This window comes from Prunus avium, chromosome 2, assembly GCF_965620075.1.
Source record: "Prunus avium chromosome 2, drPruAviu1.hap1.1, whole genome shotgun sequence".
NCBI classification, from domain to species: Eukaryota; Viridiplantae; Streptophyta; class Magnoliopsida; order Rosales; family Rosaceae; genus Prunus; species Prunus avium.
Genome location: NC_142285.1, coordinates 2,060,114 through 2,084,181, shown reverse-complemented (window position 1 = coordinate 2,084,181; position 24,068 = coordinate 2,060,114). Strand labels below are relative to the sequence as shown.

At 36.3% G+C, this 24,068-nt stretch overlaps 2 protein-coding genes across 7 annotated transcripts; one reads left to right on the top strand and one right to left on the bottom strand.

Annotated features, from left to right (window-relative positions):
- Positions 1-236: 236 nt before the first annotated feature.
- Positions 237-24,038, bottom strand: ATAB2 (RNA binding protein). Of its 2 annotated transcripts, none has more exons than XM_088249628.1 (5): positions 23,482-24,038; positions 23,301-23,370; positions 1,205-1,376; positions 928-1,071; positions 237-580 (listed from the first exon to the last, which is right to left on the bottom strand). In XM_088249628.1, the coding sequence occupies exons 1-5, from the start codon at positions 23,979-23,981 to the stop codon at positions 321-323; spliced, it is 1,146 nt and encodes a 381-aa protein (XP_088105754.1). In that variant the 5' UTR covers positions 23,982-24,038; the 3' UTR covers positions 237-320. The 2 variants fall into 2 exon arrangements, with proteins under 2 accessions (XP_088105754.1, XP_088105753.1); XM_088249627.1 differs by lacking the exons at positions 237-580; positions 928-1,071; positions 1,205-1,376 and adding exons at positions 21,207-21,550; positions 22,015-22,158; positions 22,292-22,463 and having other exon boundaries at positions 23,482-24,037.
- LOC110764637 (uncharacterized) lies at positions 16,727-20,633 on the top strand. Of its 5 annotated transcripts, XM_088247887.1 has the most exons (6): positions 16,729-17,092; positions 17,405-17,760; positions 18,702-18,920; positions 19,410-19,455; positions 19,556-19,722; positions 20,203-20,633. In XM_088247887.1, coding segments are annotated over exons 2-6 (588 nt in total). In that variant the 5' UTR covers positions 16,729-17,092; positions 17,405-17,758; the 3' UTR covers positions 20,357-20,633. The 5 variants fall into 5 exon arrangements, with proteins under 5 accessions (XP_021823337.1, XP_088104014.1, XP_088104013.1 ...); XM_021967645.2 differs by lacking the exon at positions 17,405-17,760 and having other exon boundaries at positions 16,727-17,092; positions 18,772-18,920; XM_088247888.1 differs by lacking the exon at positions 17,405-17,760 and having other exon boundaries at positions 16,728-17,092.
- Positions 24,039-24,068: the final 30 nt, after the last annotated feature.

Here is a 24,068-nt window from a genome sequence, read left to right as displayed (position 1 = left end):
TGAATTAAATTTAAGAAGCCGTGGTTCAGAATTCAGGTGCTGGGATTTAGATTGGGACCCCGAACCCAAGTTTGCATGACACGTCGAACCCCAAGCTTCACACCCACATACAGACCCCTGACAATGAGTTTCACTTCCCGTTTTCAGCATTTTTAGAAATAGAATGATGCATATGTGATCTGAGACCAAGTAATAAAAATCAAGAATGGCTAAAAACCTTAATAAGAAAACTCAGCTGCAAAGGAATATGAAGCGATGTAACTGTGAAACTAATGTGTAAGAGTAATTTCTTTTTAAAATTTGTTTGGACTGATTACACTCTATACAGGTGGAGACGGTAAGTCTAGTAGAAGCCAAAATCCAACACAATCATCCGAATCCAAGTCCCCCTGGATTGCAAGGAAGTGCAAACCTCCGGAATCCTTCTTTGCTGCTTCCCAAGCTTCAGCTTCACTTGTAGTTTCAGGAGTTTTGTTGTAGGTAGCATAAATATATCGCCCAGAAATACGAACAGAAAGAATCAAGCGAGCCCGTGACAAATCGGCTTCAATTGAACAAACTTCCAACCCATTCATCCAAGCTGCAACAGTTTATAGAAAGATGTGATTATGATCCTTTATGGTTAGAGGAGCATCAGAAAATTGTATAAGACAAGGAATAAGATAGCAGATTCAAGGAGAACGTATCACAATATCCCGTGAAGGATAGTGTTATCTAGTCAAAGAACCTGGGTATACATTAACATTCTGGACCACATGTTCAAATTAGAATCCACTCGATCAACGGTTTAGCTATTAGCATGTGATGCTTTCTGTACCCAGAACAGAACATCTATATAGATAGTCGCAGTGTATTGAATAATCATAAGGAGAAAGAAATTGCCATGTTATAAACAGACCAGAAGATGGTATTGGAGAGAATATACACCTGCTAGTGGTTTAGCACGTGAAGATGCAACAGCCAATCCGGGAATCAATGTCTTGTCATCAATTTCAATCCCCAACAAATCCAAATCTAGACTCGCACCAAACACGAGGTTTGAGTCCAAGGATGAGATTTCCTCTTGAACAGCTGAAAACAGGAGTTAGATTTAGTGTGGGAACAGGAAATGTGAAAAAGAAATATTGGATGGTTAGGGCAGGTGACAGGATGTGAGTTGTTATATCTGTCAAGACTCAGAAATCTTCATTAGCAAGTCCTTTACCTGAAAAGGGCAATTGGACAAAGGCCCATTTCTCCCCAACAAGATTTTCTGGAAGTTCCATTGGGAATGGGTTATCTACTGCAAGGAGTGGCTTAGATCCTTTCTGGAAACCAGGATGGCGTGTGTATACAGTCTCGTAGCGTTCTTCCAACCATAAAAGCAACGAGAGACACTGAAAGAAGCAAAGTTCCAAGACAATAAGTAGACAGGGCATAGCAGTTATACCAGAAAACCAAAGCAAGCTCCATTACCATACTAATGTACACTAGTTCAAAAGACATCTGTGTTGTAGTATTGCCACAATTGAACGTTACATATGATTTGAACGTCCGTTGTAGTGTCTTGTTAACATAGGCTCCAAAAAAGGTGTGAACAATCATCGGAGAAGAACGAAATACATGGATTAAGGAATCTCAACTACTTGGGTTTGGAGAAAAATCCATGTCAATAAGTGATGCAAAACGAAAGAGAAACTAGAAGAATAGAGCCCCCACAAGGAGAAAGGACACTCTCAGTGAGACAAACATATACTAAATTTATCTAATGCTTACTGTAAGATGGTTTACTGTCTTAAACCACAGAAGTGATCTTCTAATCGAATAAGGTTTTCTAAGAACTCATGGTTTATCAGAAAGTCTATTCCTATCAGATATGGCAGCCTAAAATAAGTGTTCTAGATATACACAGGCTTAAGGATTCCTACTTTGATAAGGATTAAGATTACCTAATCCTATAAGCATTAAGGTTATCTCTAGGAGGTTCTTGATGGGCAAAACTCCTAGAGATATGCATATAAATAGGAGGCTCCTTCTAGAGCCGAGACACACAACAACAAAGCATACAGATATTCACCCCATTAGAATTACTGCTGAAAAAGAGTTCTCGGCTTCTAGGAGAAAGTCTCTGTTTTTCTCAGGTTCAGTTTTGATCTTCATCTTGTTCAACATGACTGATACAGGTTAGTGTTTTACATGTTATATCTATTTAGACTTACATGTGGTATCAGAGCTTTAGTTATATCATGTTTTACCTAACCAATCTGATACAGGAAATCTATGAAAATTTTAAACTGAAAGCTGCAAGTTATATAGACAAGAACATAATAACAGTATAAAGAATTGACTTTATCATGTTCTTGACAGTTTTTGATCAAGTTTGCAGTTGCCATGGGATAATTGAGCAAGCTAAAGCGGCTCAATCATTCCATGATAATTGCATTCAAAGACATTGATCCAAATTGGCATCACAGTTCAGAACTTATTGAAAGGCTCTCCGTCCAAAGATGGGAGCATTTTGATATAGCTTTGACTGTGATGGATCGACATGGAATATGCACAGTTATAAAATAGCAGAAGTTCTCCTCTATCCAAAGATGTGGACAGCTTTTGTTCAAGGAATTATATAACTGTTTGTATTTCAGTGTCAATGGACGTACTTACACTTTCTATCCAAAGATGTGAGTTAAGTATGTTTAAACTAAAGTTTTGGGGAAATTATTTAAGGTATTAATGTTTTAAAACCTGTACAGTCAATCACAATTCAATCCAGACCCTCACTGGCTCCAACTACAAGAAATGGAGAGAAGATCTAGAAATAGCTCTTGGCTTATTGGACTATGAAATGGTTCTAACTGAGGAAGCACCAGCCACACCAGCAGCTGATGCATCTGTCGAAACTAGGACCAAGTTTGCAAAATGGACTAAGGCTAACAAAATGGCAATCTTAATCATGAGGAGATCAATTTCAGAGGAGGTAAGGGGCAGCATCACAGAGTCTGAAAATGCAAAGACATTTATTGAGGCAATAGCAGAGAATTTCCAAGGCTCTAAAAAGGCTGAGATAGGTACACTAATGAGCAAACTCACAGATTTGAAGTATAATGGAGAAGGATGCATAAGGACTCATATTCTGAACATGGTAGACATTGGAAACAAATTGAAAGCTCTGAAAGTTACAGTAGATGAAGCCATGATGGTGCACTTTGCTCTTAACTCTCTTCCTAGCGTTTATAGGCATTTGAAAACTACTTACATTGCTCAAAAGGAAACATGGACAGTGGCTGATCTAATAGGAATATGTGTGCAGGAAGAGCAAAGCATTAGAATTGATAATGCAAAGGAACATGTGAATCTGGTGCAGGATTTTAAAGGCAAGCCAAAGGAAGGATATAAATCCAAATATGTAGACAAGAAACAGAAGAAGGATGAAACTACCAAAGGGACAGGTCCAGTAGGTCTGAAATGTTTTTTCTGCAAAAAGTTTGGTCACATGAAGAGGGATTGTAGAAGGTACAAACGTTGGTTGGACAAGCAAAAGGCTAAAGGTAAGAAAAACTCAGTTTCTGTGGTTTATGAATCAAATTCACTTGAAATTTTATCCAATACATGGTGGTTAGACAGTGGTGCAACAGTTCATGTAACAAATTCTTTGCAGGGGTTCAAAACAAAGAGAGTGCCAAACAAGGATGACTTGAAGGTGTTCGTGGGAAATGGAGAAAGAGTTAAAGTAGATTTTATTGGTTTAGTTAATCTAGAGTTGCAATCTGGTTTTTGTTTGGAATTAGTTGATGTCGTTTATGTTCCTACTATGACAAGGAACCTTTTATCAGTTAGTAGGCTTGTAAAATCAAACTTACAATTTGAGTTTGATGATTTTGGTTTCTCCATTTCAAGAAATAAAAGAGTTGTTGGTAATGGCTTGATTGTTGATGGAATGTTTCGATTGAATTGCAAACTACCAAAACAAGGCACTGAAATGTTAAATGTAATAAGCACAAAACAGTTGAGCAATTCAGAATCATATACTCTTTGGCACAAGAGACTAGGACATATCTCAAAAGAAAGAATAAGTATCTTAAGCAAGGAATCTATGTTGCCACCACTTGACCACCATGAAAGGGATAAAACATGTATTGAATGTGCAAAAGGGAAGATGACAAACCTCAGAAAGAAAGGAGCTGTAAGAAGTGAAAAATTACTTGAGTTGATACACACTGATATCTGTGGCCCTTTTCCAGTCAACACTCATGATGGCTTCAGATATTTTATAACCTTTACTGATGATTTTTCCAGATATGGTTATGTGTATCTAATAGCAGAAAAATCGAAGGCATTGGACATGTTTAAAATTTACAAAGCAGAGGTTGAGAACCAACTAGATTCGAAAATCAAGGTAGTGAGGTCTGATAGAGGTGGAGAGTTTTATGGAAAATTCAATGAGAAAGGAAGAAACCCAGGACCTTTTGCCATGTTCTTGCAACAAGAAGGTGTTGTGGCTCAGTACACGAATCCTGGAACACCACAGCAAAATGGTGTTTCAGAGAGAAGAAATAGAACTTTGATAGAGATGGTGAGAAGCATGATGTGTTGCACAACACTACCAAAATTTTTATGGGGAGAAGCTTTGAAGACAGCAAATTACTTGCTTAATAGATCACCTACTAAAAGTGTTGACAGAACCCCCTTTGAAATTTGGTGCAATAGAAAACCAAGTTTCAATCACTTGAGAACTTGGGGATGTAGAGCAGAAGCAAAAATATACAATCCAATGCAAAAGAAGCTTGACTCAAAGACAATTAGTTGTTATTTTGTGGGATATCCAGATAGGACAAAAGGCTATAGATTTTATTGTCCTAATCACAACACCAGATTTGTAGAGACACAAAGGGCTGTTTTCATTGAAGAAGAAAAGGAAGAAACAGATACAGCAGATTTTGAGTTTGAAGAAATTATAGAAAGCAAAGAAATTGCAGAAGCTGGAAATAAAGAAAAGGGAGTGACTATATTGAATTTCGACAACTTGAATAAAGAAAACTCTCCTGCACATGAAGACATAAATATTCATCCAAATCTAGAAGCTGAAACGCACCAAAATGCAGAAGTTGAAATGCAATTAAATCTGCCAGAACAACATCAGACCATGGAATTAAGGAGATCCCAAAGAACTAGAAGACCAGCTCTACCAAATGACTATTTTGTCTATTTGCAAGAGTCTGAGTTTGACATTAACACCATAGAAGATCCTGCCACTCATAAACAAGCTATGGAAAGTGAGGAAAATCAACATTGGTTTGCAGCCATGGAGTCTGAACTTGAATCGATGAGCAAGAATGGTGTATGGAGTTTAGTTGAATTACCACCAGGTTCTAAACCTATTGGCTGCAAGTGGGTCTACAAAACCAAGAGGAATGCACAAGGGAAAATAGACAGATACAAAGCCAGATTAGTGGCAAAAGGGTTCACACAACAAGAAGGAGTGGATTATAATGAAACTTTTTCTCCTGTGTCAACAAAAGACTCATTCAGAGTCATTATGGCTTTGGTTGCACACTTTGATCTACACTTGCATCAAATGGATGTCAAGACAGCCTTTCTAAATGGAAATTTAGTTGAAGAGATCTACATGAAACAACCGGATGGTTTTATCTTAAAAGGGGGAGAGAATTTAGTATGCAGACTGCAGAAATCAATTTATGGTTTAAAACAAGCATCAAGACAATGGTATCTTAAATTTGATGAGGTAATTAAATCTCAAGGTTTCATTGATAATCCAGTGGATGAATGCATTTACATGAGGTTCAATGGAAAGGATTTTATTATTCTACTCTTATATGTAGATGACATTCTCTTAGCAAGCAGTAATTTGTCCTTGTTACATGACACCAAGAGAATGTTGTCTTCTCATTTTGATATGAGTGATCTAGGAGAAGCCAACTATGTACTGGGAATCGAAATTAGCAGAGATAGAGACAGAAAGTTGATAGGTTTATCTCAGAAGGCTTATATTGAGAAGATACTTAAGAGGTTTAATATGGAAAATTGCACGGGTTGTGATGTTCCATTCTCAAAGGGTGACAAGCTTAGCACTGAACAGTTGTTGTGTAGATACAGCTTCACCAAAATGGATTCAGTTGCATCCTCAACTTGTGATACTCGCAAGTGCACGAACCGTTCGGTAGTATAGCGTATGTAAGTGCGAGGTCGATCCCACGAGGATTGGTGATTGAATGATTCAATTCATTTTCCCTACACAAAACAGAAATGAAAAAGAAGGGAAATAAATAAAAACAAGGAAGAAAGAAAATAACTAACTCAAGCAGATAAATTCCCAAGTTCAATTAGATTAACGGATTGATTCTAGCTAAAGTATGATTAAGCCATGGTGTTTGGTCATAACCTTGTGTTCCTAATTCCCTAATTTGATCATTTGTTGTCTAACCTAAAATTAAGCATTAGGAACCCATTAAGCATAGAAGAACAATTTAAACAACCAAGCATGTATCTAATCCCTGTTGTCGAATGTCCATACATACTCTTCCTATTCATAGTTCAATTCGAATTAAAGCATGGTGTCTACTCTTAATTCAAACCAAGATAGCTAACATGCAAGCCTAAATGGTGATCAATCATTCAAACTAGCATATTAACTTATAAGCATAATGAATAAGAACAAAAATCATAATTGAAACTTGGAAACTAATCAAACTTGAAACTAAAGAAAAGAATTTACATAACAATGAAAATTAAGTAGAACTTGGAAAAACTTAAGGAAAATTTCAACACAAAAGATTTCATTACAACAATTGAAAACTAGAAAGAGAAACTAAGAGAATTTGAGGGAGAGAAGGGAAGGGAGCTCTAGAGAAGTGTTTGAGAGCTCCCCCCCTTGGGGTGTGTTTACAAGCTTGGGAAACCTCACTATATATAGGCCTAAGGAAGCTGAAAATCTGAATTAAGTATGGCTAATGCATACAACACTTGTTTTATAAAATCTGAAATGGTTGATGCACTTCACTAATGCATACAACACTTCCATTATAAAATCTGAAATGGTTGATGCACTTCACTAATAAATCCCACCAGCAGCCCTAGCTCATCTTCATGTCACCATGACCAAGCTTCCAACCAGAAATAATAGCTCATCCTGAGGTCAGCATGACCAGCAACTTCAAGGGCTTACGAATTGGGCTTCCCTTAATCAAATTAAGACTTTAAGCACTCAAACTTGAAGTTCAGAATGTCTTCTTTCCAGCCATATATCATTTGGGCCAATCCAAGGTCGGAGGAGGAAGTTAAGGCCAAAACAAATTGCTAACTCATTTTGCGCGCTGATAAAATCCATCTTGAGCATGGCTCTGTGTTTGCTAGGTAACAGACTCCATATTTATCCAATGGGGCTGAAGTTTGGATATGTTATATTACACACCCATTGGAACAACTTTCATGAAGAATGTGGCCTCATCCGAGCTATGTAGGTTGCTGAAACAAAGCTTACAATATGACCTACGAAACTGGGCTGGCAGGGGACTGTAGCCAAAATTGAGTTTGTCTTTAAGCTCTTCATCCATTCATCCAAATTAGGCCCTAACATGCATGGATTGCATCATTTACTATCCAAAGCCCTCATTATTACCTAAAGCTCAATGAACTGAAAGATAAACACAAAAAAGATTAAAAGCACAAGTTTAACTCAAAAACATAACCAAATCATAAGCTAGAAGGGTACAAAATGATATGTAAATATGCACCGATCAACAGTCTCCCAAGACTGAACAAGAAAAGATAGAGATGCAGGACAAGCCTTATGCCTCATTGGTAGGAAGCCTCATGTATGCTCAGGTTTGTACTCGACCTGACCTTGCATTTTGTATCAGTGTTCTTGGCAGATTTCAGTCCAATCCAGGCCAGGCACATTGGGTTGCAGGGAAAAAGGTGTTAAGGTACCTACAGAGGACTAAGGAGTATAAACTGATTTATAGAAGAGTTGAAGAATTGAAACTAGAAGGTTATGCAGATGCTGACTTTGCAGGCTGCTTGGACACTCAGAAATGCACATCAGGTGTTGTTTTTCTTTTTGCAGGAGGTGCAGTCGCATGGAAGAGTGTAAAACAACAATATGTTTCAACCTCTACAATGCAAGCTGAGTTCTTAGCAGTTTATGAAGCCACTTCCATGGCAATATGGCTCAAGAATTTTATGTCAATGCTAAATATAGTAGAGTCAATACAGAGGCCTATTCAACTGTGGAACGATAACAGTGCAGCAGTATACTTTGCAAATGGGAATAAAAGGTCATCTGGTATGAGGCATCTACATTTAAAGTTCTTATCAGCCAAGGAAAAGATTCGAGATGGTGAGACTGCTTTAAATCATATAGGAACAGAATTGATGATAGCAGATCCCTTAAACAAAGGCTTGCCTAATCATGTTTTTCATAGGCACGTTGCAAGTATGGGGTTGCTGATAAGTTTTGATGCTTAAAGTCAGTGGGAGTTAAAGTGATTACAGTTTTATTTTGGTTTTGTTAACTAGTTTATCTAGACAGCTTTTGATTCAGTTATGTTTTGAAGTTTTCTATTACTTGCATATACTGTTTCGTTAAATGACAAATAGATTAAAGCCAAACTGTAATTGTGCTAGCAATTGTTCACAGTTTGAATCTATGAATGAGTCATTGAATGATTTTGTTTTAAAGACCTTGGCAGTCATTAAAGTGAGCTAAACCAGTTATGATTGATCACACTCGACAGTATAATCATAACTGTTTTCAATCTTAATCCAGTTGGAAGCCTTATGTGTTTTTGCTAGTTCATATGTGTGGTTGTAAAAGTCTTAGATGTTATATATCTGAGGAGCTTCGACAGTCCCTTGTGAACTATCAATCATGACAGTGGCTTGATAAAGGAATAAAGATAAGAGTAGATTTTCACATGGCCATTAAGTGATGACAATGAGCTTAGATCGATTATTTGATCAAGTGGGAGAATGTAAGATGGTTTACTGTCTTAAACCACAGAAGTGATCTTCTAATCGAATAAGGTTTTCTAAGAACTCATGGTTTATCAGAAAGTCTATTCCTATCAGATATGGCAGCCTAAAATAAGTGTTCTAGATATACACAGGCTTAAGGATTCCTACTTTGATAAGGATTAAGATTACCTAATCCTATAAGCATTAAGGTTATCTCTAGGAGGTTCTTGATGGGCAAAACTCCTAGAGATATGCATATAAATAGGAGGCTCCTTCTAGAGCCGAGACACACAACAACAAAGCATACAGATATTCACCCCATTAGAATTACTGCTGAAAAAGAGTTCTCGGCTTCTAGGAGAAAGTCTCTGTTTTTCTCAGGTTCAGTTTTGATCTTCATCTTGTTCAACATGACTGATACAGGTTAGTGTTTTACATGTTATATCTATTTAGACTTACACTTACTACATTTAACCTCATCCTCCATTCTCATGCTCCATCATTATAGAGCCTACGTTAGAGTTCACGAAAATATCTACTTAGACCGCTGAGCAAGAGTGTTAAGCACATGCATCAACACAATACAAAGGGTGTTTCTTTCTGGTGATAGTTTTTAAACAAAAGAAAACAATCAACATCAATTTTTCCAAAAGAGATAGCTGGCTAAATGCCAATAGACGATTATGTTACGTACCAATCACCAGATAAAATTCATGCAAATCTTCAGTATCTTTCTCTAGCGGAGAAGGAAATAACAAGCGTATTTGAACATTTCAAAACAAAACAAAAGAATAAAGAAGAACCTTCAACTCTGTACCGGCCCTTTATATTCTCTAGGCTATTATCAGCTGAACTTTCCAATTATTCATTAAACAAAATATAAATGATAATTAATATAATTAAATAAGTCTAAGAAATTACTTAATTGCAAATATTAAACTAAACAAACTAATTTTGTTTAAAATAAAATAAAAACAAAGTCCATAAAATAATTTAAAATAATTAATTACTATTTATTAAGTAATTTATGAAATCAGTAAAATATTTAAATATTAATTAATCACTAAAGAAATAAAATTAAAACATAATTACTAATTTAAGTAATTAAAAAAGGCTAAGATATTACTTAATTACAAAAAAAGAAAACCATTTTGTGCAGTGCGGCCATACTGAAGTATACTATATTTAAAATGTATAGCCATTCGGCCATACTATAAATATATACTAAAAATTTTGTAACAAACACGCATGTTAAACAGGAAAAATACATACGTGTACAATACCCTTATTGTATGTTTGCTTTTTTCTAAAACGTGTATTTTACCGAATCTTTAAGATGTGTACGGAAAACATAAGTATTACTGAAAAATACGTACATACTTGTATAGTACAAGTATTAAACGGGAAAATGCTAAATTCTTTATATCGGTAATAACTTCGGAAAAGTAAAAAAATTGAAAGGGAACAATAGAGACTCGGGTAATGGCCTCATAGTAATGGATAATGCTCTTAACAGGTCGCAAATTCAATAACAAATCACTTAGTTCTTCTAATTCAACCTCAAAATTTTCATAATCCGAAGCATGGTTTTCAGTGTTTGATTGACCAAATGTATTTGGTAAAATCTACCTCAAGGCGCACTCAACTAACTAGGGTTAGGTCCGATTATGTCGTACTAACCGTATATTGAGATCGAAACTCTAATCGTAAAACCCTAGGTTGAGTTACGTGAGTATCCAAGCTGAATCAAGTCATAAGTGCTCCATAGTAGTCTTGTGGTCAGGGTTTGAAACTTGGGTTTAGCGTTTGGAGGGTCAAATCCAATTTTTGGAATACTAAAATTATTTTATAATAATTGAAACTGTTTTTAAAAATATATTAGGAAATTAAAAATAATTTTAAAGTCCACAAAATTATTTAAGATAAGTAAATATAATTAATTAGTATTTATTAAGTAATTTATGAAATTAATTAAAATACTTAAATAGTAATTATTCATTAAATAAAATATAAATGATAATTAATATAATTAAATAAGTCTAAGAAATTACTTAATTGCAAATATTAAACTAAACAAACTAATTTTATATAAATAAATAAATAAAAAACAAAGTCCATAAAGTAATTAAAAATAATTAATTACTATTTATTAAGTAATTTATGAAATTAGTTAAATATTTAAATACTAAACAAAAAAATTAAAACATAATTACTAATTTAAGTAATTAAAAAAAGGCTAAGATATTACTTAATTACAAAAAAAAAACCATTTTGTGCGGTATAGCCGGGCGGCTATACTGTTAAAAATATTCAAATATATTTAACGCGTATAGCCGTTCGGCTATACTATGAAAATATTCGTAAGAGTATAGCCGCGCAGCTGTACTGTTAAAATATTCAAATATATTTAAAGAGTATATTTGAATATTTAAAGAGTGTAGCCGCACGGCTATACGGTGTAAAAAAAGTTATAAACGGGACCCAGTTATAGCCGGCCGGCTTTACTATATATTTTTAAAAAAAAATTAAAAGGACACGCCTACCGCCTAGGCGGCCTTTTATTTTTCCCACTGGTACAGCCGCGCGGCTATACTATTAATTAAAAATAATTAAAAAACCACAGCAGTATAGCTGTGCGGCCATACTATAACTATACTGAAAATTTTGTAACAAAAACGTTTTAAAGAAGAAAGATACGTACGTACGTGTACAATACCTGTACTATATGTTTGCTTTTTAAAAAAACGTGTATTTTACCGAGTCTTTAAGATGTGTATGCAAAACGGAAGTATTATTGAAAAATATGTACATACTTGTATAATACGAGTATTAAACGGGAAAATGCTAAATTCTTTATACGAGTAATAACTCTAGAAAAGTAAAAAATCAAAAGGGGACAAGAAACAAGAAAAATACGTACGTACGTGTACAATACTTGAATTGTATGTTTGCTTTTTTTTAAAACTTGTATTTTACCGCGTCTTTATGACGTGTACGGAAAACGGAAGTATTATTGAAAAATTCGTACATATTATTAAAAAAATAAGTATTATTGGATGACATTTGTTAGAATCTTATCATAGAGTTTGATAGATTTTTATAAACTTCTATAAATTCGAAATAATAGTGGGCCATGATGTTTGTTATATTGGTGGTAGAGATGGTAGAAGTATCAATGGTGGTGGGGAGAGTGGTGGTAATGATCATGTCAAGTAGTGGCGACAACAGTGGAGGTGGTGGTGGCGATAGCCACGACAATATGGTGATAACAGAGGTGGTGAAATCATATCTTGAGAATTAAAAATATTATATCTATCAAAATCTTTGGGGAGAGGAACAAATATTTGTCATGGCCTAAAATAAGTCTAAAATCAATCAAAATTGACCACTTTTTATGTTTCCTTTAAAGTCAATGATTTTTTTGAATACACCCAAATTTTGATGTAGTCGTTTGAAATCGCCATTGAATACCTCCAAATTTGAACTTTAAAAAGTTTGAATTGAATACTGAATTTTATAAACTTGTATAAAATCTACCCTTAAACTTTGAAACTTCTTTAAAATCTCAATTGAATAAACCCTAACATACAACACTACTTGTAATAACCCGATCAGTATTTAATTATTAAATTATTCAAGTAAAAGACAATTTTACCCTGAGAATATTTTAATGGGTTTAAAGTTAACTTTTGATCCGGAAAGAATTTGGGGTTTTTAGTAGTACAGTTGCATAGAGCACGTCGAGATGAGTCCGTAGACACGTAGTGGGCCCAATTCAGAGTTGTAACGAAAAAGTTACGATCAATGGAAGTGCAGTGGTACAACCGTAAATATTTGGAAGTTTAGTTTTAAAAAAAATTCCAGATTTTTATTCTCTCCCTCACAATCTCACCCATACTTTTGGCTGGGCAAAAACAGACACCCCCTCTCAAGGCAGCAACTTCTCTCCTCCACCACTGCCGCCACCACACGCCGTCGTTCTTGGCGGCACCGGTCCCAAACGAACCACCTCACTTTCCTCTACCAGCCCCGCCCCTCCTTAGCCTCGATCCGTCGCTGCCGTCACCGGAAACAACCGCGAAACAGGCCGGTTCCAACAGTTTTTTTTTGAAATCTTTCGGGAGCTCATTCTCTCACTTCCGGCCACCAAATCTTTTGAATTAGGTATGCTTCTCTATCCTCTCGAAATTATCTAGCTGCTGGTTGTGTTAATTAGGAGAAATTTATGCTTTTTGGTAGTTAAATAAGCGATTGAAAATCTACCGGTTTTAGGCCTCCAATTCCGGCCACTTCCGTCAACTTTTTGGGATAGGTCCAAGAACAAAGGTTGCTCCACTCTATATGGTGATCATGTAGGTATAAGTCTTGACCAGCGGTTTGGAGATTTTCCGACCACCGGAATCACTTTGGACACCCACACGTTGCCGACGCGTGGGCCATTTTTGGCCGGTCTTAGGGTCCTAAAATTACTCCTAATGTCGTCCCGAGCACGAAGTATGCTCGGATATGAATTTGGATATAGTTGAATCGTCGATCGAATATCGCATATTAGGCGTTATCCGGGTTCGATATGTTCGGGCCGTTGGATCGACTCCAATTTAAAATTGATCTAGGCGTTCCTAGGATCGTGTAGGATTTCGCGGATCGTGAATCGGAGCCCCGAATGTTCCGATTCAATAAGTTAAAGTTTGTGTTTTACGATAACCGTTCGATCTTACGATCGTGAGCGATTCGACCGTTCGGTTTGGGCCAAACTTGCAGGGTAGGTTTAGAAAAGTGTGTTGAACCTATAGGAACTCCCAGATTGGTGATAGAGGTTGTGGGCCCCGCGGGCCCGGTTGATAAAGTTTGGATAATTTGACCCCTAGGTTGACCATGAGTCTTCCGAAGTAGCTTCTCCCTTTGAGAAGTATTAGAACGACCTTATTAACGAGTCTTAACTGTTAGCGGAGCTATGTTGATATTGGAGGGATTTTGGGATTTATCTTTATGTTATCGTATGGAATTCCTTGTGTAATGGGTTTAGAGTGGAAATTGATTCGATATGGGATTTCCTTTAAAGGTTATTACTTTTCCTTGATTAAATTACTATGAAACCCATTATGGGTTTATATGAATATGGAATGAAAATATATATGAATATATTTATATATATATATAAATTGCTAATTATGAATATTTCTATTACTTTGATGTTTGAGATTATATTATAGTACTTCATAGTATTACTAAATGTTATTTCCGATATTTGAAGATTATGCATTATTGGAAATGATGAAATCTCTAGGGGTTGTGGTTGTTTATTTATTGATTGATTTATTTATTTATTTATATATTTATTTATTTAGTTATCTATTACTATTAAGATAAAATGGTTTGTTAATCAGATTTCGACGTGAATAATAAGTTAATTAAGTATATAAGTGCATATCTATATTTTATATATATATATATAAATATATAAATATATACACTCAGTAGGGGAAGATGCAGAATTATGGATACTAGTTCTCAACATTATGTAGTGTAAATTTCAAGTCAGTTGAGAACTGATTTTTGGGAAGTTGAGAAAAGAATTTAAGTATGGTTTGTAAAATAAGAGGAATTTCAGGATAAGTTTTAGAATATAGTTTTCAAACCCACCTCAGGACCCAAGTTGCCTCTGAAACGGATTTGTCATTTATGACATTGCCCCATGAGTTTCGGGGACGCATGAATCATGTGGTGCGAGGATGTGCATTCTCAGGCTGACTACATGTCCCCCGAGTTCTGCGATGAATGTAGCTCAGGTTGACTAAGGGTCCCCTGAGGCCTGCAAGGAATGCGGCTCGGGTGACTTTGTGTTTCCGAGGCCTGTGAGAATGTAACTGACAGGGTATTGGAATTGATGGATTCTTATTGGAATTGACGGCATATTAAAGGAATTGACGGAATATAAATGGCGGTACGCCTAGGTGGAGAGCATAGTGTTTTCTAAGTTTTAAGGATTTGATACAATTCATAATTATTTTCTTAAGTGATGAGTTTATATTTACATATAAAGGAGGGAAACATATTTTATCTAAATTATTGATATTGACATTAAGTTTTCACGTGTTCAATACTATTTAAGAAATTTCTCGTTTTCCTATTTATCTGTAATAAATTAATTTTATATATATATATTTGTATACGAGTCTTATATGAGTTTCAAAGGAAACGTTAAAAGTGCCTTTAGAGCTTGTTTGAGTTACATATATGTACAGATAAAATAAAATACGCAAGCATATATAAATCGATTTATGAGTTAAAAGAAGTTCAGTGAGTGGCCTACTTACATTATGAGTTTGAACTGTTTTGAGAATTGGGAAAGTTGAAAAGTATCGCCTTAGAGTTTATGAATATTATTGAGTATATTCCCAACATGAGAACTTGGACTGATTTGCATTTACATTGAAAATTAACAGTTGACATAGATATACAAGTGCAATGTAAAAAGTAAAAGAACTACGTGTGACTTGATCCCTTGTTAAGGGTACGTAGGCAACCTAGAGTTACCAGGTGCAGCCGCGAGATAAAGTGATTGAAAAGCTGTTCAGTTAAATTATTTTGAAATCTATTAACGTATTCATGTTGTTTCAAAGGTGTGGATCAGTTTCTGTTGGCAAAACATTTTATTTGACTTTGAGAGGCCTGAGGCCATAAAGCTTTGATGTTTGGTTGCTTGTATGGTATTATTGTGCATACTAAACGTTGGGAGTATAAAAATCATGTCTTATACAGGTAAAATTTTTGGGAAACGAGCGAATTACAGGGGAGACTTTGTCGAATTTTCGGCAAGAGTCAAACTTGAGAAAAGAATTTTGGGGAAACTTAGAAGGGCATTTCGGTCAAAAGTGCTCGACACTTGCCAGGTGTCGGACACGTACAGGGTTCGGCTCAGATTCCAAAGTGGAATTTGGGTCGGGTCCTGTCACTACTTGTTGAACAACACAGCTTGGAATGAATTGCCTAAAACACTCATATCATATTTGCAATTGAACGAGAACTACTTGTTTATTATTGGGTTAATCATTTCATTAGTCCCTGAACTTAGACTCGATTTGCATTTGAGTACCTCGATTTCCAAAATGGTTCTTGTGGTCCTTTAACTTCACTTTCATTATGACAAATGGTCCTGTCGTCAATTTTGTTAACTTTTCTGTTAAATGCAGGGGCAAAATGGTATTTTTGTATCAAAATTGATTAAAATATGAATAAAAAATTAAAATTAAACTCTCTCTCCCCCCCCCCTCTATCCCGATTTCTACTCCCCCCAAACTTAATTTTTCTTTTTTTTTGGTTGGTTTTTTATTTGATTTGATTTTATTGTTATTTTAAAGATATAATTTTTTATTCATTTTTTTTGTTTTAATATAAAAATACCATTTTACCCATGTATTTAGCAGAAAAAGTTAACAAAATTGACGACAAGACCATTTGTCCCAACGAAAGTGAAGTTAAAGGACCACAGGAACCATTTTGGAAATCGAGTTACTCAAATACAAATCGAGTCTAAATTCAGGGACTAATAAAATAATTAACCCGTTTATTATTTTATACTTATGTGCCAGTGAGAACGAATTCAACATTAAGGGCTATAAACCAATTCAACATTAAGGGCTATAAAGTCTATTGACAAATTCGACCAACCAAAAAAATACAAGGAAAACAATGGCTTTTCAGTTGTTGCAGAGAATCAGATGATTGTTTTTTTTCGGTCAAATCAGATGAATTAAAAATGGAAAAAAGAAAGTGATGTCGTATAAAACAATAATATATATACATCAAAGCTGTCCAGATGAGGACACGACAAAGAGTCGAGGTGTCCGTCGAGCGAATCGGCGTGCTTTTGTACTTTCCTTTGTTTATAGCACCTTGTTGAGTGCTTGAGTGCTTTTGTACTCATTGACCTTTCTGCATTTTCCAGATGCTATGTTTTCTTCGGTTTTGCTTTTCTTCTTCTTCAAATCTTTGCTGGTTTCTTCTGAAATGACATCTGGGTGGAAATTGAAGCAGTATTGGCTCGGTCTGAAACACACACAGGCCCGAATCATCAATGACCATCGTCAACTGCCATTGTCAACATCGTTGACACCGGATTACGTCGAAATTCAAATGGGTTGGTTTTTTCTACTACTCTCTCCTTTCTTTTTCTCTTTCTCTTCTGATGATCAAATTTTTATTTTGTTTTCTGTTTCAAATCTTGTTTAAGTCCCATATGGATTCATCACCAAAACCAGATAATTTTATCACTTCTGCTCACCCACTGAACTGAGAAACGGAGAAACTGAGATAGCCCCAAAAAGCTATGAATTCGCCTCTCTCCGTTGATTCATTATGACCCTTGTAAATAGCCGACCTAATTTTTATTTTATTTTATTTTTAACCCACTTGATTTATTAGTTTTTGCACCTGGGCTTTTCCATCCCAGGCTTTGGGAGGATGGGCTTCCTCTTTCTATTGTTGGTGCGTTTTATTTTTCCATCTTTGGGCCCTTTTGTCCTAAAGACTATCTTTGGACAAAAGTAGCATGTCCCACGTCTATCTTGCGTTCGCATGGGCCACTATTAACGAAATTAGCCCGTTGTTTTTTGGGTAGTCGATACGATTCCCATTCATGTTTTCCCATAGTAACTTCCAAAAATACCCTTACCATTTTACTATAATTCCAAAACAACCCAAACCCTGAAAAAAATAGGAACTCACGTTCAAAGACACTCCAACTTCTTTTTCATCTTAACATTGCATACACAGCCTCTCTGAAGCAGCAGAAACGCCTTGTGTTATGTAAGTCATTCTATCTATCTATCTATCTACCTTTTTCTTCTTCTTCTATCTTCTGTCTCCCTTCCATTCCATAATTCTATCAATGGTTATTGTTGCTTGGATTTTTCTTCATGTTTCTTCAATTTTCTGTTGATTTTTTTGTTCTTTAGCTTTGTTTACACGGCTTATAATTTAAAGCAGAAGAAACTTTTCACATAATTTTCTGTTGTGTTTCTTATAATTTTCTGTTGGATTTTTCTTCATGTTTCTTATAATTTTCTGTTGTGTTTTGAGCTGATTATTTTTTCTCATTTCCTGCTAACTTTAACCCTCTGACTGTATAACAATGTTAGAAATCATGGAAGAATTACAATGACAGTATCTAGTTTTCTCTCTTTCTATGAGCGTGATGACAATATCAAATTTGTGGGTTGCATATACAATATATTGACATTGACTGCTGAAATACACATTATGGTATTGGCATCAATGATTTTGTGGGTTCATATTGTGATCTATTCTAGTTTGTGTTCTATATATCAATACTCTGACTTTCACTGCTGAAATACACATTATAGTTTTGTCTGGAAACATATCCAAATGTTGTTTTGATGCTCTGATTTCATTTTGGTACATTTATCAGTGGTGTGTGCTGACTTTTTTGCATTACTGTGTTGGAGAGTAGGAGGAATTGCCAGGCATTCTGATTTTTGTTATATCTTAGCTCTTTGTGCTGATTGTAGAATATGAATCATACCAACGTTTTAGCCAAAGAGCACGATTTGCTGAGGGTCTTCTTTATCATGACTGATGAAGAAAAAAAAGATGTATTTAATCTTATGGAGCATGGCTTACAGTCATTGTGATTGATGAGTAATGGGTGAATGACTTTTGTGGAGATTATATATCTCTTCTTTTGGTAGTATGATGATTATGTATTTAATCGTGTGAAGATTATGCAGGTTATTATTATTTGACTCTCCATATCTTCGTCCATCCGCATTTCACTCTCCATATCTTCGTCCATTGCAGAGTGGTTTGCCCCGTATGGAATCAATTCGGACTGTAAATCGGGATGATATTGCGGAACGCTTTGCCCCGTATGCACTTTCTAGCGGTAAAGGCTCACATGTCCTTCACAACAACCCACAAGCTCAGAGCCTGAAGAAGACTAAGAAAGCGTAAGAACTCTACTTTATTTATTTATTCTCTTTTTCTAATTTAGATAAGGTTGAAGTGTTAGATTATGACCGTAATTTGACCAATTCAGGAATTCAATCAACTGTTCTTATCTGTATCTCTGCATATGTTGATTCATCACGTTTTCTTTAAGGCATTGTCAATGTTAGTGGGTTTTGAGAAATTTACGTGTTTGGGATACAGCTTTTTATCATTTTGCTAGATCAGACACTCATACTGTTGCAGCTTTGAGATACAGCTTTTTATCATTTGGCGTTTCCTTCTGAAAACATGCATCATTGCCATTGGTGTTTGCAAAATTAAGTACTTCATAGGTCTTTGGTATTCATATGCTTTCTGTAGTGTTTCGGTTAATTAGTTGTTTGATGGTTTCTGTAAGAAAAGCTGTATGAAAGAAAAGCTCGTGAAGGTAGAACCCTTGGTTACCACTCTGTTGTCTTCTAATTTCTACATTTTCTTCAATGTCACAGCCTTGGCCCTGCCACTTCACGCCACAGTCCGTCTTCTGCAAGACTGGTGAGTTTTTGCACACATTCTTTCCTTTCTGTTTCATAAATTCCAAAATTTATATCTTGCGTGGTTTATTAACTCAGTTGTGCATATCTTGTCTATTCAGCTTCCACAAACTAGTATTCAGGCAGGATATGGGATGGAACCGATTTCAAGTGTTTCTAGTGGTGCAGAACCACGTGGTGGTCTTGTTGAGCCACAAGTTCTTGAACCAGTTGAAATTGCCCCCGCAGACCAAATGTTCACAGGGAAAGGTCACGGAATTATGGAAGAGTAAGAAGCTTTATTGATTCATACCTCTCCTTTAACCAATTGTCAGCTGATTTTCAGAAAGTTAGTCCTTTGAACAGTTTATCTGTTTGGTATATCTGCCTAATTTGTTATTACTGTGTGGCTGTGTTTGGTGCCTATGATTGGATTGGATTGGATAACTAACTAGATTCAAGGTATGTTGAAGGAAGAAATGGAGGCCATCTTCCGCACTTGGTCCAAGTTGGAGGTAGAAGATGGATTAGTAATGAAGGAAACCTTATAACTTCCCACACGATGAAAAATCCTTCTGCTCTACCTGCATTTTTTATTTCAACATACCTTGAATCTAATAAGGTATCCAATCCAATCCTAGGCAACAAGCGTGGTCTACGCTTGTAAACTTTTTGTAGTGTACTGTGTACCAGGTCACTTTTATGTTCTTTGATATTATGGCACCAAGAATTTCTCATGTAATTTTCCAAAATCATCTTTTTTTTTCAGAACTTCTTGTTGTCAACTATGCCCCCCCTGCAGAATCACGAAGATGTTCAAGAAGTTGAAGCAAAAGCTGGCACGTTGGACTCAAAAGTGCTTGCATGAGAAAAAGAAGATTACTTGGAGGGCAGGGGAGACCATCTTTGTTCAGACCATTTAGCTCCATCTTTCCAGCTAGAAGGAATGGACGCGTGTTAGGCTCTACCTATGTCCTTGCTCATGTAACTCCTTTAGCTGTTTTATCTTTGGCACTGGCAGTGTTTTGCTTTTGGGCCCTGTTAAATTTGGTTGGTTTCTAACCTTGGGCACCATGCTGTTTCCCTTTGTGGCTAGGCCCTTTTGATTTGTAGCTTTGTAGCAGTTTCTTGGCCATCTATTGAATGCAACACTATAACGTGTATTTGAAAATATTTTCTCCCTGAAAAGAAGTTAGATCATCTCTAACCGTTTAGGTAAATTTGAATTTCAGATTTTAGCAATTTGAAGAGCTACTGAATATACCATCGTTCCATTGCTTGCTTTGTTTGTTTTATGTTTTTTTGGGTCAATTACAGAAAATTCCCAAACTAAGGACAACTCTATCTTATCTCTCTCCCACGCTCTTCCCCTCAGACCCTACTCTCCGCTGCCCCCCTCCCACCACCATCCCCCAAGTGCCTTCATCCCTCCGGCAACAACACCGACCCCCTAAAAGCTGCAGCCCCCCACCCCCACAAGATCCATGGTTTTTTTGGAGCTATTTTTCATAGCTTTTGAGGGGTGAACATCATACATTGAATTAAATTTAAGAAGCCGTGGTTCAGAATTCGGATGCTGGGATTTAGATTGGGACGCCGAACCCAAGTTTGCATGACACGTCGAACCCCAAGCTTCAGACCCACATACAGACCCCTGACAATGAGTTTCACTTCCCGTTTTCAGCATTTTTAGAAATAGAATGATGCATATGTGATCTGAGACCAAGTAATAAAAATCAAGAACGGCTAAAAACCTTAATAAGAAAACTCAACTGCAAAGGAATATGAAGCGATGTAACCGAGAAACTAATGTGTAAGAGTAATTTCTTTTTAAAATTTGTTTGGACTGATTACACTCTATACAGGTGGAGATGGTAAGTCTAGTAGAAGCCAAAATCCAACACAATCATCCGAATCCAAGTCCCCCTGGATTGCAAGGAAGTGCAAACCTCCGGAATCCTTCTTTGCTGCTTCCCAAGCTTCAGCTTCACTCGTTGTTTCAGGAGTTTTGTTGTAGGTAGCATAAATATATCGCCCAGAAATTCCAACAGAAAGAATCAAGCGAGCCCGTGACAAATCGGCTTCAATTGAACAAACTTCCAACCCATTCATCCAAGCTGCAACAGTTTATAGAAAGATGCGATTATGATCTCTTACGGTTAGAGGAACACCAGAAAATTGTATAAGACACAACCGGAATAAGATAGAGGATTCAAGGAGAACGTATCACAATATCCCATGAAGGAGGAACCAAGTTTATCACTACCACTCTTAAGGGTAGAATATCACTGGCCTGATAAAAAATTTGGGTCTTTGTCCATGTAGGATACTGTGATCTTGTCATAGAACTTCACATGGTAAGTTGGTTGACGGTCAATCTGGACTACAAATTCAAATTACAGTCCACTCGACCAACGGTTTATATTAACAATCTAGCAACATAACATGTTAGGCTATCTGTACGAAGAACATCTATCCAAAGATATTTGCAGTGTATAGATAGGGTGAATATGCATGAGAAGAAAGAAATAATTATCTGGATATAGAAAGACCAGAAGATGATATTGGAGAGAATGTACACCTGCTAGAGGTTTAGCACGTGAAGATGCAACAGCCAATCCTGGAATCAATGTCTTGTCATCAATTTCAATCCCCAACAAATCCAAATCTAGGCTCGCACCAAACACGAGGTTTGAGTCCAAGGATGAGATTTCCTCTTGAACAGCTGAAAACAGGAGTTAGATTTAGTGTGGGAACAGGAAATGTTAAAAAGAAATATTGGATGGTTAGGGCAGGTGACAGGATGTGAGTTGTTATATCTGTCAAGACTCAGAAATCTTCATTAGCAAGTCCTTTACCTGAAAAGGGCAATTGGACAAAGGCCCATTTCTCCCCAACAAGATTTTCTGGAAGTTCCATTGGGAATGGGTTATCTACTGCAAGGAGTGGCTTAGATCCTTTCTGGAAACCAGGATGGCGTGTGTATACAGTCTCGTAGCGTTCTTCCAACCATAAAAGCAATGAGAGACACTGAAAGAAGCAAAGTTCCAAGACAATAAGTAGACAGAGCATTGCAGTTTTACCAGAAAACCAAAGCAAGCTCCATTACTATACTAATGTACACTAGTTCAAAAGACACGCAAGTTCTGCATCTGTGTTAACATAGGCTCCAAAAAAGGTGTGAACAATCATCGGTAGTAATCTGTGCTTCATATCATTAAGGATAAGAACGAAATACATGGATTGAGGAATCTCAACTACTTGGGTTTGGAGAAAAATCCATGTCAGTGAGACAAACATATACTAAATTTATCTAATGCTTACTACATTTAACCTCATCCTCCATTCTCATGCTCCATCATTATAGAGCCTACATTAGAGTTCACGAAAATATCTACTTAGACCGCTGAGCAAGAGTGTTAAGCACGGATAAGTCTTACCACTAATGTAGTCCAACATACATCAACACAATACAAAGGGCATTTCTTTCTGGTGATAGTTTTTAAACAAAAGAAAACAATCAACATCAATTTTTCCAAAAGAGAGAGAGCTGGCTAAATGCCAATAGACGAATATGTTACGTACCAATCACCAGATAAAATTCATGCAAATCTTCAGTATCTTTCTCTAGCGGAGAAGGAAATAACAAGTGTATTTGAACATTTCAAAACAAAACAAAAAAATAAAGAAGAACCTTCAACTCTGTACCGGCCATTTAAATTCTCTAGGCTATTATCAGCTGAACTTTCTTAAGTTACTTGATCAGTAAAAATGTCCTCCGACTTAGTTGTGTGATTGAAAAAAATGCTTTCGCTATCCATACAAGTTCCGAAAATTATACAATTGATAAGGAAAAAACATACTAACCCGTTTACTGGGAATTGGTTTTATACCAAGCTCGTTGCACGCTTTTGTTATAATTGTCTGCATCTGTGACCTATAATCCATTGAATAAAACGCAATCATACCAACTGAACCATTCCCAAGTGACATGGTTTCAAGTATGCACAATCCAAGAAAGCACACATAATACAAAAATAAATTTTACCTGAAGTAGCGGATTTTATCTGGGAGAGGGACCCCTAATTCTTCACTAATGGTCACAATAGCATCCTTCAAAGTAATGCTGTTGATGACATTGTTGGGGAAGTACTTGGTGTGCTGAAGAGAAAGAGATTCGTCACAAACTACAAGTTCCCAAACCTTCTTTCCCCTGATATCCAAAATGGGTCTGGAGCAGAAATCGAGCTCCCACTCCGAAATGCTCTCCGGGTCGGTTTCCGGATCAAGATAGCTCATTTCAGCAGTTGGGTCATCGTCTTCTTCATCAATTGCTTCGTCTACTTGATCTTGTGTTGTTGAAACTGAGCTTTCTGATGACACAGAATTTGCACGAAGACAGAGTAGCTTTGGTCGGTTTTTTGAAGGATTGGTGGAGAGCGTACATTGGGTTTTGATGGGTTTGGTTTGAGAGATGAACTTGGAGATGGGTTTGTGAGATTGAAGCGTAGGGGTTCTGATTCTGGTGGTGAAGCTGAAGCTCGCCATGGAAGTGTAGTGGCAGAGCACTTTGATAGAGTTAGCAAGAAACTGTTATTAGCAGTTATTTCTCCACCACATATATATATATCTGGG

What these genes read in the sequence shown, in the direction of transcription:
- LOC110764637 (XM_088247887.1), top strand. An exon ending in CTGAAGAAGACTAAGAAAGC is followed by an intron (nt 18,921 to 19,409) that starts GTAAGAACTCTA and finishes TCAATGTCACAG; the next exon opens with CCTTGGCCCTGCCACTTCAC. An exon ending in GTCCGTCTTCTGCAAGACTG is followed by an intron (nt 19,456 to 19,555) that starts GTGAGTTTTTGC and finishes TTGTCTATTCAG; the next exon opens with CTTCCACAAACTAGTATTCA.
- ATAB2 (XM_088249628.1), bottom strand. Translation starts at nt 23,981, where the DNA reads ATGGCGAGCTTCAGCTTCACCACCAGAATCAGAACCCCTACGCTTCAA. An exon ending in GATAAAATCCGCTACTTCAG is followed by an intron (nt 23,371 to 23,481) that starts GTAAAATTTATT and finishes AATGGATTATAG; the next exon opens with GTCACAGATGCAGACAATTA. An exon ending in AACCAATTCCCAGTAAACGG is followed by an intron (nt 1,377 to 23,300) that starts GTTAGTATGTTT and finishes TGCTTCTTTCAG; the next exon opens with TGTCTCTCGTTGCTTTTATG.